The sequence below is a fragment of the Dermacentor andersoni genome, chromosome 3 (genome assembly GCF_023375885.2).
Source record: "Dermacentor andersoni chromosome 3, qqDerAnde1_hic_scaffold, whole genome shotgun sequence".
In the NCBI taxonomy this organism is placed as follows: Eukaryota; Metazoa; Arthropoda; class Arachnida; order Ixodida; family Ixodidae; genus Dermacentor; species Dermacentor andersoni.
The window spans coordinates 46,989,240-47,005,064 of record NC_092816.1 but is presented as its reverse complement, the minus strand read 5'-3'; the positions used below and the strand labels follow the sequence as shown (position 1 = coordinate 47,005,064).

The 15,825-nt window shown below is 44.2% G+C and overlaps 1 protein-coding gene across 5 annotated transcripts in view; it reads left to right on the top strand.

Annotated features, from left to right (window-relative positions):
* Positions 1-15,825, top strand: part of dom (domino helicase) — a 135,621-nt gene that overhangs the window by 32,190 nt on the left and 87,606 nt on the right. For all 5 annotated transcript variants that reach the window (XM_055063994.2, XM_055063992.2, XM_055063985.2 and 2 more), the window contains exons 6-14: positions 1,936-2,216; positions 6,023-6,194; positions 8,086-8,214; positions 8,767-8,909; positions 10,136-10,249; positions 11,518-11,695; positions 12,767-12,903; positions 14,511-14,873; positions 15,654-15,790. In XM_055063994.2, coding sequence (XP_054919969.1) covers positions 1,936-2,216; positions 6,023-6,194; positions 8,086-8,214; positions 8,767-8,909; positions 10,136-10,249; positions 11,518-11,695; positions 12,767-12,903; positions 14,511-14,873; positions 15,654-15,790 — 1,654 coding nt within the window. The remainder of the gene's footprint in view (positions 1-1,935; positions 2,217-6,022; positions 6,195-8,085; positions 8,215-8,766; positions 8,910-10,135; positions 10,250-11,517; positions 11,696-12,766; positions 12,904-14,510; positions 14,874-15,653; positions 15,791-15,825) is intronic.

Here is a 15,825-nt window from a genome sequence, read left to right as displayed (position 1 = left end):
ACACCAATGCCTGGTCGTTCGCGCGTACGGTCACGCAAACGGTGGCACGTTCGAACGATCGTGTTCGTCCATTCCGGCGTAGACTTCGTGAGATTGTCTCGAAGAAGCAATCCATTGGCAGAAGCATGGATCGGCGCATGCGCAGCATGCCCGCGGCGCTTGCTGACCCCGAGGCAAAGAGAAAGACCCTTCTCCTATTTGTGCCCAAGTAACCCCGCCGTTAGGTTGTGTTAGCAGAGCAACACTCCCGCCATCTCTCGTCCTACCCTGCAAGCATACACCGCCAAGTAGAGCCACGCGGCGAAGCCGGATTACAGGAAACGGGAGCTATGCGAGAAAACAACATATCAGGGGACGCGTGAGAGTGGCGCATCTCCACACTACATATGCTTGTGTTTTATCAAAATGAGTTTGGTGTCATTAACAACTACCATCTCTAATTTGTGGGTGGTACCTTCTTACTGCATTAGCCATTACAGGCTCACCCCCTTGCTTTTTAGGCGGCAACTATGGCTGGTATTGCACAAATATTACGAAAAATGCATGAGAAACTTGTAAGGTGTTTTTAGGGTTTGACTTGAGGTTGTCTGTTGGAGTACCAAGGAGGTCAAGATCGGAACCACAACTGGAAGATAGCTCTAATGGCCTCTGAACCCACAAGGATACTTGGTAGGAAAACATTAGTATATATATCTATAAGCTGAAATAAATACACAGTAGCCGACCGACTTTCCGGACCTCGCAGGGACCGAAAACTAGTCAGAAAATCGAACAGTCCGAAAAATCGAAGTCAGAAAAATGAAATTTATAAGGCTTAAAATCCCTAATAATGCCCTGCCTTCAAGGGCAGGGCATTGCGTGGATTTGCTTAGATTTGCGCAAGAATGACGTCTCCATATACAGTTGACAAGAGTGCCACCACGTTGATCTCCATTGGTAGAGATTGCCATGGAGATAGAAGAAACAAGCAGTGTTTCTTCGCACCACTTCACAGGAGGTGGCGCCGATCACGGAAACGCGAAGCTGCGCGAACACGCACAAAGGTGCGACGTCTCTGAGGCACGAAGAAACGAGCCACATTTCTTCGTGCCACTTGGTTCTGGCGAAGGCACAGGAAATGGTGCCGATCACCTAAATGAGAAGCCACACAAACATGCGTGCAGATCACTCAGATGTGGAGCCGCACAAACACTCAACGTCTCTGAGATATACCGGCTCTCTGGACACCACGTGCAAAATAGCAACCGAAACTTAAAGAAAGAAAGAAAGAAAGAAAGAAAAACTGATCCCACATTAACTGATAATGACAGTAGTGCTGAATGAAAAAAAAAAAAAAAATGTGCCGTTCCTTGGGGCATTTTGTCAGCCAAGGAAGAATGGGCATGGCCTCCAAGACGTGGGGATCGCGTGCACGTCCCAATCTTGAAGGCTATAGAGTGGGCCATTCAAAGCGAAACCTGGCCAAGCCAGTGGCAATGGCAGTCTCCAAGATCAGGTAGCATGGCTTGGAGGGAACAATTTAGTCCTGAAAAGCAAGCTTCGGCACCCATATGTATTAGCTGTATGGGAACCCTGACAATGCATTGATGAAGTCCGGAATTTTTTTGGACTCCAAATTTTTGGAGTCCCAAAAATCTGTTGGCTACTGTATATAATTCTTTTGACGAATATTTTGTGTTACTCTGCTGCTCTGCACACTCTAAAAGGCAGGCTTTTTTGTGAAATGCACACAATATTGCAAATAAATCGATGTCATATAGGCCTGTGCATGTGGATCCAAGATACTCTTGCTTTAAGGTAAACGCAATGACCAGGGCAAAGCAGGAGTGCATGCTCTTGCCTTTATGGGTGATCTGCCACATACCTTGTTTATTTGCTTTTATTTCTTTTCCTATGAAAGTGTTGATTGTGGGCTGCTTTTTTCTATTTGCTCAGATGAAGACTTCCAGCCGGATGCAAGTGACTCGGATGATGAAGAGACAATAGACCGTGAGGAGACAACAGCACCAACAGACCAAGAAGAGCAGAGTCGAGAGCTGGAGCTGCTCCAGAAAGAGAGTGAGCTGCCCATTGAGCAGCTGCTGGACTCACTACCACCGGAAATTCTGGAGAGGCCAGCCTCGCCTCTTCCGCACACTAATGGCGGGGGCAACCACAAAGCCGACGAGGAGGAAGACGATGGTGGCAGCTCTGAACGATCGGGAAGCCCCATCGACGTGAGTACTGGTTTGCCCTGGTGCTGGCAGTAGCCTCAGACCGTATTGCTTTAAAGGGACACTTAACGAGCAATGCTAAAACGGTTTATTTGATTCTGGGTTTTATGTGCCAAAACCACTTTCTCATTGTGAGGAACACTGTAGTGGAGGATTTCGAATTAATTTTGACCCTTCTTGGTTTCTTTAAGCTGGATTCACAAGATGGGACGGATTGCCGATTTAGTCTGCAGATTACCGAGACGTGGTTGAGCTGCAACGAATCGTGTTGCTATCCGTTTGCCTGCATCTTCATTGTGTATGGCGTGATTCGGTGGCTCTGAAATATGTCATGCTGATCTGGTGGCTGAATCTGTGATCTGTCCAGCTAATGTATTTGTGGCTGCCAGGGCTGGCATCGAACTCGCAACCTCAAGCTTAGCAGCGCGATGCCTTAGCCGCTAAGCTGCTGCGGCTGATCAAACTCTATTTTATGGCTCAGCGACGGTACATCAATGTGAAGTTACAGATTGCAAGTTATTCATAGGGTTTCATTGGCGTTTCCCACAGCTTGTGTAATTGATTTGTCTTGTTGAAGGGATACTACTAAAGAAAAACAAACTCAGTTAGGTTGATGAAGTACTTTCTCGAACCATTCTTTAATTTCATAATAACAGTTCCATTATTAAAATATAATATAATGGATTAACTTCCATTTTCAAAGGGACTGCCAACCAGTTTTTATGGTACCCATGTTTTCTTTATTGCAATGGAAAGCTTGCTGGTCAGAGTGTCTAATTGTACAGTGGTAACATGGAAAACGCTGTGGAATATTTTTTATCTGAATTTTTCAATCTGCAGCGAGGATTTTTTCTGCTGAAAACATGCTGGAAACAGTGATAGGTGAGCGCGATAGCGATTGTACGCTGGTATTTGTGGGGAGCACTTGACGAGTGCTGCTCTAGCTGTAAGAAACTTAGTTTGCTTATCAAGCTGATGCTCCTGTGGTTTGTTCTCCGAATGGTTGAATTATGTTTACATAAATAGCTACCTACTTTTGTAGTTTTTCCGTCTAACTGGTTTGGTCATGTACAAGGCGAGGATCTTTCTTTTACTTTGTAATACGTATAAAGTACAAATGGGTAGTAATATAAGAACTGCATTAATAAACAATAAGTATGCAGTAGTTAATAACGGCCAATTTATGAACAGCAATCTCATATAAACTACATCCAGAATTTCAAGGTCTCACTGTTAGTTTGCACCACTTAAAGTTTTTGCAACTTCCTGTACCAATTTACCTACTTAAGTTGCGAACAACATGCTCAATTCTATTACTATAGATCATGGTCACTTCATTTCCACCAACGTCCCGCTACATATTCTTGGTAGTTGTCCGTCTCTTAAATTTCTTGCCCAGAACCAAGCGTTGGTAGACGTCTTGTGTGACATCATGATTTTCAAAGTACTTATTCTAGGGATGGGCGAATAGTGAATTTGAGGTTTGGAGGGAATTCAAAGCGAATAGTGATTTGGATGAATAATTTTGAATCGAATAGTTCGAATAGTACCTTATTTACTCGAATCTAAAGCGAACTTTTATTTCGATAAAATGAGTCTAAAAATTGTGTGAGCGTTAGAATCGAGTACGACCCTAAATCTGCGTTACGATATCGCCATCGGCATTTCAAGATGGCTGTCTCGTACACGCTTCGAGCTTGGCTGCCGTAGCTTCCTCCATGTGCTGTAGTTTGTGTGCTTAGGTTAGTGCACTGTCCATCTTCCCGTTTTCTGTGTTTGCTCTGTCAGCATGGAAGTGCCGACTGCGAAGACGTGCAATGCTGCAATTAAGAGGAAGCTTTAGCTCAGGTGCTCCTATCTAAATACATGTAAAAAGCGAATTCGTTTTTCTCGGTAACCGCTGCACCAAATTTGATGAGGTTTGTTGCATTTAAAAGAAAAACTTGAGATCTAGTGACTGTTGATTTCGAATTTTTTATTTAGGTTGTAAATTTTTTATTAATAATTGGCAAAACCGCAAATTTTCAAGAAACGAAACTATCAAGTTTAGAACTCTAACTCAGCAATAAAATATATCACAATTATGTCGATTGCATCTAATAGTACATATAAATGGAAAGGATTGATAAGTTACGTATAAACCTAAAGAAAATTAGCAGTATGGAAATACAACTTTTGCAGAACCCTTGTACACAACGTAACAAATTCACATAAGATATAAATTGACATAAAGAATTTGTCCGCTTTGAATGATCTTATGGGTGCCGTTTACAGAACTGCAATACCTGATCTTGATGTAGAGCTATTAATTTGTAAACTTCGTGGCTCTATTTTCTTTCGAACTATCAAATTTTTGAAAATTCTTTTAACAAAATTCAGGCCCTAAATCGAAATTCCGCTTCCAACAGTCACTAGAATTTAACTTTCTTTCTCAAATGCAACAAATTTCATTAAAATCAGATCCAGGAGTTGTCTCAGAAAAACGTTTTTGCGTTTTACATGTATTTGTATAGGCCGCGTCGGAGTTGGGCCCGAGCTAAAGCTTCCTCTTAAAAGGAAAGTGATTATGTGTGCGTAGACGGGGAGATGGGTGTTCGAAGTGCCCGAAACTTGAGCGCTGAATCGACGCAAACAGAAGAGCTGTTCTACTCCAGTAGCTGCTGCGTATGGCGCGGTTGCGCGGCCCCTATCTTGAAATCAATCTGCGATGGAGACAGTGTCTACGCATCTAGGCGCACCGCGCTGCGTTCTCGTCGCTTAGTTCGCGATGAAGCAAGAGGCCGCACAAAGGTCAATTCGCTTGCTCCTGTTACAGCACTTCCTCATTCCAGCGTTTAACGAAAAGCCATCACAACGAAGAGCCATCAACTAGGGCCCTCTAATAGCTCTAATGCTTTTGGTCAATAAGCCTAATCAATCAATCAATCAATCAATCAATCAATCAATCAATCAATCAATCAATCAATCAATCAATCCAATCAATCAATGCAATCAGTCATTCAATCTTGCAAGGAAATGGGCATGCACGCCTTGAAAAATGTTTGCGGTTTCCTGGTTTGATTTTGTGAATATTTCTAGTACAGCAAAACCTTGTGAAGATCCTCATTAATTTGGAAAATTGAATAATTTATCGACATTGAACTCGCGTTAATTCGAACATCTTTGGCCGCACACTGGTTAACCCTCGGAGCACCCCAAATTTGCTATGCAAAAGGCAAAAGCGGCACAAGCGTCCAACCGAGATGGAACGGTGGAGTCCATGTCACAATGGAATGTCACAAACACGGCAGACGCTGTCGCGGATGAAGAGCCTGCTAGATCATGATGGATGGACTATCTGCTTACCGACCAGCTCACCAGGTGATGTGTGCATGGTAGAGAAAAGCCCGTTGCCACAACTCACCACCACTGGTCTTGCACCGTGGCCGCACTGCGAAGGAAGTTGCGAGACCGCTGCAGCAAGCGCAAATCAGTCACGAGAGGACGAGAACGGCAGCTTCCACACTGCTTTTGTGCAAAGTTGAAACGGGATTTGCTGATTCATTCACTAAATAAAAGCATGATGTTGTAAACATCTGTTTACGGTTTCTTTTTTCTTTTTGACGTCCTCAGTAATTCAACATTCGGTTCATTCGGACTTTTTTTTTTTTTGGTTTCATGAAATTCGAATTAGTGGGGTTTTACTGTAAAACTATTGCCGTTCATTGTATCACCTCATTTAGACTACTTGTTGGTCTGTTAGTCTCCGTTCTGGGAGATGCCATTCCTAACTGAACTAACACTGTTCACGCAACTCTTGCTTTGTGCAGGTGGAATCGACCAAAGCAGATGAGGAGGTGGACGGTGCGGACGAGGCGGATGGTGGAGACGACGACTTTCAGGTGGAGGACGAGGAGGATGACGAGGAGACCCTTGAAGAGCAGGAGGAGCAGGAGAAGACCGTAGACCACAACGAGGAGCTGAAGGAGCTCATGATGGAAGGTGCGTGGGCTGCGGCCACTGTTTACCGTTGGTCTCCCTGCTAAAATTACCAGAGAAGAGTCTGTCGCTGTGATTGTCTGGTCATTATGGAAATGACTGATAGTAAATGGGTTTGTCCAGTGTTTGTGCTTGCAGCTTCAGACGTCCTTGCTGTTTATTTATTACACTCTCTCTAACCAGATTTCCGAGCAGTCAAGTTTTTCTCGATGCTTAAAGTGAATAAGTTTGTTTCGGTGAAAGTGCGTTATTGCAAATTGTTGTGTGCAGTGAAGTGCACTTATAACCATTCCCCTTACAACCATATAGAAAAATCCAATCATTATAACAAATCAACCCCATATCTGGACTGCCGTAAAGAAAAAAGCAAACATACCTTCGTAACGCAGAGCCCGAATCTACCTGCACTCAGAAACTCCTCCCTCGAAGCACCACCTGTATATTGGCAGTAGCGACACGCTCCCAGAGCTCAGGAATGTCAACGGCTTCCACCATGTTGGTTCCACTACCATGGCAGGTTTTGCCCTGGCGCACATAGCCTGCCTTTCTAACAGTTGTTTATGGTGGAAAAGAGTGCCTAACCCTTTTTTTCCATTGATAAGCATGGTCACTGGTTCCAGCCCTCATGATTACGGTGCTCCCAGTTTTCAGAATTGTCGACATCATTGACAGCACTAGATCATACTTCATTGAATCTTGCGAAATTTAGAGCTTCGTCTCAAGCGACACAGCCTTTGCACTTTGTCAATGCCTTCTTCTACAAACTGGGCTGTCTATTGCTTCAGGGCTGCTTCCACGATGCATTTACGCACTCACTGTGAGAGAGAGATTGTAGAAAGGGGTGGGTGTCATTGCTCCGCTACGCTTCTCACTGTTCGCGCTTTCTTCTTCTTTTCTCTCTTTCTCTTCTCTGGATGTGTATGGAGGAGGATGCAGATGCAAAGCAGCCGGCGCATTCGCGCACTGCGCCACTCCGTGATGCTCTTCGTGGCTTTCAGAATCGGTCCTTGGCACAGTAATGGTGGCAGATGCGAACTCTAAAAAGCCAACTTTTCTCCCTATGTGTCTGTATCTCGTATCCCTGAAAGTGATCAACAGAGAATGCGGCCCCTTAGCACAAGTCTATGTTCCGTGACACTGAATCCACATGTGATGCCTGTTGGGGGATACTCAAACCAGCTTTCTTGAAGCAAGGGATACGTATTCTTATACGACCGCTCCATCATTGCCAGTTGTGTGGTGGTTAACACTGTGGCCGCCATCTCGAGTGCCATAAACCAGTGGGAAAATGTGGATTTCTTAGTAGTTTTTGCTGTACTTTTCTGACCATGCCACATAATATGCACTGTGCTAGGTGCGCAAAAGCCGTCGTCACATCTCGGTAGAGACATGCAGTCGTGCCATTTAAAATGCGTGATCAGCAAACAAGATGGTGGCCATGACATGTTTTCGGTGCACACAATAGCTTCTGGCACTTGGTTGTTGCAGATGAAAATGGGGTTGGCCTGTCAAGTGTGCTGTGAGGGCATTTAATTGAAGTGGGGAGAGCGTACGTTTGAGCACTTTTTGTACTATGTTTGCGCTTTTTGTTGATAATGTGCGGGGTAGCATTCCTTTAAATTTAATTAATGCGGGATTGCGGTTCAGCAGCATTTCATTGTCAAGAGATGTGCAGTGCATTTCCTATCGCCTTTGCCAAGAACACGAAAATATTTCGTTGCCGCGGGAATTTCATTGACATATTACTGCGTTGTTCCAGGTTTCAACTGTAATTTCAAGTGCACCATTTTTTCAATAAAGCAAATAGCATTATTTAAGTATTCGGCGACTTGCTTACATTGGCAGCTGTCGTCGTTGGTTTCGGCAAATATTTTTTTTCCTTACTGTCTTTCAGGAGAAATGCCACTGGATGCCTTGTATGAAAAGTATGGTGGTGCGTATGCCAGTGATGCTGAGGTGCCAAATGCTGGTGGGAGCTCTGGTGAAGAGGAGGAGGATGACGACGCTGCTGACAACGAAAGAGGCAAGTTGCCTGCTTTCCTTCATTGGGAGGGCTTGTGCCCTCAGAGGTTTGCAGCCAAACATACACTTGCACAAATTGATCTTGTATTATTTTTTTTTTCTCTTCTGCATTTTTCAGCCTGAGAGTATGGTCACATCTACAGTCTAACTTAGATGTAATGAACACATATATAACGAATTATCAGACATATAGAAATAAATCTAAAATGTTTCTCACTTATGTTGGTGTGTAGTAAATTCAGTAGAACCTCATTGATATGTTCCCATTATGTACTTTTTCCTGGCTGCCAGGGCCTTTGTTTCACCCAGAAAAATAGTCAGATTTTATTGAAATATTCATTTGAAGAGCACTAGTTAGCTAAAATTAACAACCCTTCATCATGTCGTCTCTTGTAGCTCTAGTATTGCTTTGGGATGATAAACCCCATGAATCAATCAATGGTGTATCTGTCGATGGCCTTTGAGTGCTGCCATGCTTCTGATTGTGACAGACCAACACAAACTGCTAATTTGTCAGCTAGTCTGATTTGGCTGCGGTGGTGTCTGTTTGCAGATTCGGAAAACTCTGATGAAGAGATGGACGAGGAGGAAGAGGAGGAGGACATGGATACATCGAGCGAGGGGGAGGTGCAGGAAGACATTGGCATGGAGTACCTGATCAACCCTATGTCGGATGAAGTCGACTCCGAAGTGAAGGTGAGCCCTGGCCTTTGCTTCTTCCTCAGGTTTGTAACAGTTACAATGGAGAAGACCAATTTGGCTCTATGGTTGCTTAGTTTGCACTTCATATTGTTTACTTTCTGTGGTCTTATCAACTTGCTGGAAGGAAGTGAGGTAACAACAATTTTATATAGTCGACTTCCATTAATTCGACCTTGAAGGGGACAGCAGTATTGTTCGAATTTATCCAGCAGGTCGATTTAATCAAGATGCAGAAGAAACAGCAAAGCACACTGCTGATTCATTTGGCTTTGTTTGCCTGATTCTAACAAGTCCCCAAACCAAATGTGTGCCTGCTTTCTATGTGTCAAAAGTAGAAAGCTGTCATAAAGCCAGCTTTATTGCACAATTTTTTGAGGTTAGCTTCCCCGTCATACAGCCATGTTTAGCAGCAAAGCATATGAAGGCTGCGATGACAGTTTTGGTTTCATATCCGATTTCACCGTGTAGACAATTTTCGGCTCAACTTTCCTGGAAAATAAAGAAAAGGGTATATATTAGAATCGAGTAAATTGTCAGCTACCATTGTTAATTGAATATCTTCCCAGGGCAAGCAAAAATACATGTTTTTGATTGGAGATTGACATGTGCTTAAAGAATTCACTGTCTCCTAAGCTACGCCTAGATATGCTTCCACTAAAGGAGTCGCTATTGAAGTCACACTAGGGGTCATGCGCGTCCCTGCTGACGGGTCAAGTTCTAATTATCTGGTGGAGGTTAAGTTTAGGATCAAAATAACGAAAGATTGGGGCCACATAAACGCATGGGCACTGGCTGGGACCATTGGTCAGGCTTGAAAAATGAAAAATCATATTAACCGCAGTTGAATTCGCGGAAGTCTACTCTATTGTAGAGCACTATAGCATTGGTTTTACAAGGCAGACATAGAGAATGCAGATGAAAGAGGAACAAAATATAGATAAATAAAACACCGGTTCTCTCTGTGTTTGTGTTTTTTACATTAACTCGTTTAAATTATGTATGCTAACTAGCTGAGCTTTCTGTCATGGAAACTGGGAGCACTGTCTCTTTAGCCCCCACATGAGTGTGTTGGTTTGGGTATGTTTTGCACAGAACTGTGCAATATTGTGCAGGGCTATGCTGCACATGACCTCCTAAGTGTTGGCATGTGTACTGGTCTAGTTGTGTTTGTTGTGGCCGTTTTCCCGTTTTTGATCGTTGTCTCCCGCGTGTTTGTGTAGGCGGAGAATGTGACTGAGGATGCATCGGGCAAGGGCCCCACCAAAGAAATCACCGACATTGCGGCCACTGCCCAGAGCTTCCAGCCCAAGGGGAACACCCTTTCCACCACGCAGGTGAGGGGCACTCCCTTTCATGCAAAGCTCAACAGAGGTGTGCCAGTATGCTTGGGCAATGCCTCCTTTACTAGATGCCTGCCGCGTTGTTCGGTACTCGGTTCCAGGCCCTCTCCCTTTTCTCTCCTCCGCGAAAAGGCAACGAGCGCCTCTCATGGCGAACGCCTGCAACTAGCAATCATGTGCTGCGGCCTCTGAGATTCACATGGCATCTGTCACCGTCTCGGAGGCCCGCGATAACGCTCGCTAACAGACGCCCGCGCGTATAACGCGCTGGCGGATGCATTCTGCTGCCGCTGCCACATCCGCTGGAAGTTGAAAAGGCAACGAGCGCCGCCTCACGGAATTTATGCTGAACTAACTTCAACTAAAGGAACCGCCGCTACAATGGGAAAGCGAGCAACGCGGCAGGCATCTAGTAAAGGAGGCAATGGCTTGGGACTGCACTGCGGAATGCATCTCTGCATTAGCTGTATCTGTAAGCTAGCTACATCTGTACCCACCTGTTGTGGCGTGTTCCCTTTTCATCCACTTTCATTCCCCCTTTCTGAACAGAGCAGTTTATAAGCATTTAACCCTTTAAAGACAAGACATAAATAACCTAAATATATGTTTATTTTTCATCTGGAAAATAGACAGAGAATAGCATAACAAACGAAGTACAATTCCAGGCCATGAGGGCCCTCTACTGCAGCGTCTCTCATAGTCACAGTGCTGCTTTAGGATGTTAGCCACTCAATCAATCAATCAATCAATCAATCAATCAATCAATCAATCAATCAATCAATCAATCAATCAATCAATCAATCAATCAATCAATCCAGAGAAATTGAATACTGTCTTTTTATCTCTTGCTTGAGAGATTGTTTTCTCACTTTTGAGGCAACAATTGTAGTTCAAATCAACAGTGACCGAATCATCAGAATAATTTGCTCGTAAAGGTCATTTTCAGCTGGTGTCACTAAACATCTTCATGCTGTATCAAATGAGTGGCATTTGCCAGAAATTAGTTTAGAGGTGCCAGGTGTCATTATTCTTTCGAAGTGGACAAGATCTGGAGCAAGAAAATTTTAAAAAGTGCTAAAAGAAAATGCACACGTGATATGATTAAGAACTGCACAAGTGCTGTTCTGTTCTCTGTCTTGTCCATCATTTTTTAGCACATTTTAATTTTATTTTGTATCATGAACCAGCTTGTCCAACGTGTTGTTAGGATTTGGGGAAGGCTCATTCGTGACACTTCATTTTTCTTTTGCAACAACCTGCAGGTCCAAACAAAAGTGCCCTGGTTGTTGAAGCACAGCTTGCGAGAGTACCAGCACATTGGTCTTGACTGGCTCGTGACCATGCACGACAAGAAGCTGAACGGCATATTGGCTGATGAAATGGGCCTGGGAAAAACCATCCAGACAATCTCCCTGTTGGCACACATGGCTTGTGATAAAGGTGTGTTTTTCGCACGTTACAGGCCTTGTTGCACCCTTCGCACCATTGTAGCATCATCGACAAGTCACAAACACCTTTCACAAGTGATAAGTAGAACATCACGATCTCGTTCCACTATTTATTCAGTCACCGACGGTGGTGTAGACCTTGCACCGAGCATACACACCAATATCACGCGAACACTACATGAATTAGTGAAAGTGAAAACAAAAGAAAGCGTTATAACTGGCCCTAACTTCCATTGGTTTCGATTGTCCATAATGGTACACATTTACAGCGCAGGAAGTTGTCTAGGTGGCACTTTGATAGAAACACACTTTGGTTTCTGGCTCAGAGAGCTGCTTAACTTTGACACTAAATGAAAAGAGTTATTGCTTTGGTATAACAAGTCATATGGCTCAATGCTTCCTAAACGTTGTCTATTTTATTGCAGTAACTGCGTTTGAACTCAACAAATGCCTCGAATTTTTCTTTGAGTGGTTCTTGAGGTTGACATTTTTTTGGATGACCTTCTTGGAATAGCAAATCAAAACACTTTTGATGTCTTTTTTTTTAAACTGTGCTGTCGTTTAACATGTGAAGAGACATTGGTAAGGGATAAAACTATACCCGCTGTAGTACCTTAGTGACTATGGCATTGTGTTGTTGAGCTTGAGACTGCACGCTTTATCCCGGTCGCAGCTGCCACATTCTAATGGGAGCGGTATGCAAAAACGCTTGTGTACTGTGCATTAAGTGCACATTAAATAATGCCAGGCGATCATAATTGATCCGGAGACCCTCCACTACAGCATGCATCATAATCAGATTGTGGACAAAACTACTGACTTGGGCAGTGATTACGTGATTGGAGAACATGTGAAAGCAGGGCTTGGTGACACATCGGTGCAGACAGTGCAGTGCTCACACCCGGTGTCTCTGATGATGCTAATGGTGCTAGTGGAGCATCCTTACCAGCCTTCCTAGTGGTTTGTCATTGTCTTTCAGTTTTGTGTTACTGTTCATCTCTACTCTTGCTCTTGTTTTCCATTGAGGTTGCTAAGGGTGTGGTGTTACATGTGCGCGTTGCAGGAATCTGGGGTCCCCACCTCATTGTGGTGCCTACCAGTGTGATGCTCAACTGGGAAATGGAGTTCAAAAAGTGGTGCCCTGCTTTCAAGATCCTCACCTACTATGGTATCCCAAAGGAGCGCAAGCAGAAGCGACAGGTGCGTGCACTGGGGTGTGAAAACAGGAGTGTGCCTTTCTTGTCTTGTTTAGGGGTGGGTGCACATGTATTTTAAACTTTTTAATAACAAATGGAATGTTGTTCTGTTCGGTCCACCAATTGAATAGACACTATTTGAAAATTTGAATGTATTTCTATGAGTTCTTTAATACCGTATCTACTCGTATCTAGGCCGGCCCCGATTCTAAACCAAACCCCCTGAAAGTCCAAAGCCAAGGGGCGGGCGGGCGTGGGGGGGGGGGAAACAACGAAATCCATGTCTCATGGACGTGGAATTGTTCATGATGCTCGAGATGGCGGTCGCAGCAAGGAGTGCCATGCATCAGGCCGAGCTTGAGCGATCGTTCATGAATTCGCATCCCTTGCTTCAAAAACGCTGGTTTTGGTGCCACTCGACAGGCATTGTGTGCAGTTTTGGTGCTGGACGTAGTTTTGTGCAGAGAGGCCGTAATCTCAATCGATCGATTGTCCTTGGGCACACGAGATACGATCGCTTTCTTGCTCGGCACGGGATGCGTTGTTGCCTGTGGGTGGCAATGTGTGCTGGGGAAATCCTGCTGCATGCGTGAAGCGCTGTTGCTCTGCGTCTGGTGCCGAGTTGTGCAAAATCTCACAAAAGTGATCGTATCTCCGAAAGCAACCGACTGAGAATGCTGTTCCATGGCAGTGCGGCCACTGCTGATAGACACATGCCGCATACTTTGTGCTGTTCGCAATGCAGTTCTATATCCTCGAGCGAGCTTGCCAAAGTAGGGTAACAGAGTTTTAACGGTGAAGTTTCGTTCTGCGATGCATTACCTATCTGTGCTGTCTCATTTTGCAAGCACCAAATTCTTGGGAAAGTGAATTTTTTTTCACATTTTCACATTCAATTTCATTATTGCGAGGCTCAGCTGTATTGGTCAGTCAAGCACATTTAGGTGTGTGCTCTTGATTTGAACCGGAATGGCCAGGCTTTGAAAAAAAAAAAATAATAATAATAATAATTGTGGCACCTTTGGTTCCCAAACTTTTGCTCGCGTCTGTACATATGTGTAACATTGTTTCTATTTTGAATATAAGGCCTATTTTCGCTTATCTCCATTGATTTGGATTTTTTGCAAGCTTGCTTTAATTATTTTCCACAGAGGTTTGTAAAATATCTGTTCTTTTGATTTTGCTAATAGGGTATCAACGGATTCTGTATGATTCGAGGAATGCAATAACGCCAACCCTGTTGCTCTGCCTTTCTTAGAACACAAGTTGCGAGGTATTGAATTTGAAATTCGAGAAAGTGTTATTCTGGTGACTAACTTTAATGTCTCGCCACTCTTGTTCTAGGTAAGGCGGAGCAATAAGGTTGGTGTTATTGCATTCCTTGAATCATACAGATGCCATCGGTACCCTGTTTAGTGAAATTTCAGGAACTGATATTTTGCAAATCCCTGCAAAAAATTATTTCATGAAAGCTCGCATAAAATTAGAACAGGAGGAGATAAACAAAAATGGACTGCATGTTCAAAATAAGCAAATTTTTTTTCGAAGACCCACCTCCTCCCTGTGCCTAAATAGTTTCCGATGGCACCCCTCCCCTACTGCTCCGTGCAGGGTTGGACCAAGCCGAATGCCTTTCACGTGTGCATCACCTCGTACAAGCTGGTCGTCCAGGACCACCAGGCGTTCAGACGCAAGAAGTGGAAGTACCTGATCCTCGACGAGGCCCAGCACATCAAGAACTTCAAGTCCCAGCGGTGGCAGATGCTGCTCAACTTTCAGAGCTCACGGCGTCTGCTGCTGACGGGCACCCCGCTGCAGAACAGCCTCATGGAGCTGTGGTCCCTCATGCACTTCCTCATGCCCAGCGTGTTCCAGTCCCACCGGGAGTTCCGCGAGTGGTTTGCCAACCCCGTCACGGGCATGATCGAGGGCAGCAGCGACTACAACGAGAGCCTCATCAAGCGCCTCCACAAGGTGCGTTTGACCGTCTTCCTTGGGGGGCTGTGGATGATAAAAGGAGTCTAAATAGTCTCTATTCCAACTCTTTTTGTTGCCGTGCTTTTTGTCACTGGTGAAAGCGGTGCTACGTGTGTTATCACCGGGACCGACTCGCAGCAAAGGGTGTGTGATAAGAGTGGAATAGAATTGAGTGAAAGCAATTATTCTTGCTCCCGGATTCAAGTGCTCATGACCTCGGTCAACCAATCTCATAGAGTATCAACTGGGGATAGCTCGCATTTTGGTGTTCGTTATTCCTTCCTGTCGTTTTGATGAAATGCGAATGAAGCCGGCTATTGCGAAATGGCCGACTTCATTGCATGTCGTTTGTAATGGTCAGTTGTTTTTGAGACCTGCGAAATGGCCTTGAAAACCCTTTAATTTTATGAAATGCTTCCAAAGTCTTTTTCTTTTTTTGCTGAGCTTAATGATTCCTTTTTTTTTTTTTTTGCAGTGATTTGTCATAAGGTTGGTTCATTGCTAGAGTCTGTTCAATTTGTTCAGCATTTTTGTTGTGGTCGGTGATGGTCCACTTGTCAAACGTTTCATGTGCAGTAGTACGTTGGTTTTACAAAGCCATATTTTTCAATGTTCTTGATTTTGGAAGCAAAATTTAATGATTTGTTGTAGTGGGTCATTTGGTTCTGCATTGTGGTGCGGAGCAATACCACCGCCTGATCAAAATTTGCATGTTGTCTCTTGTTTTTGCGTAATTTATTCCGGACTGGGAGCCCTTACTGGTTTTTGTGTTGCTAGGTGCTTCGGCCTTTTCTTCTGCGGAGGTTGAAGTGCGAGGTGGAGAAGCAACTGCCCAAGAAATATGAACACGTGGTGATGTGCCGGCTGTCGAATCGACAGCGGTACCTCTACGATGACTTCATGTCCCAGACAAAGTAAGTTCTCGTCATCGTTTAGCCTGTGAACATTT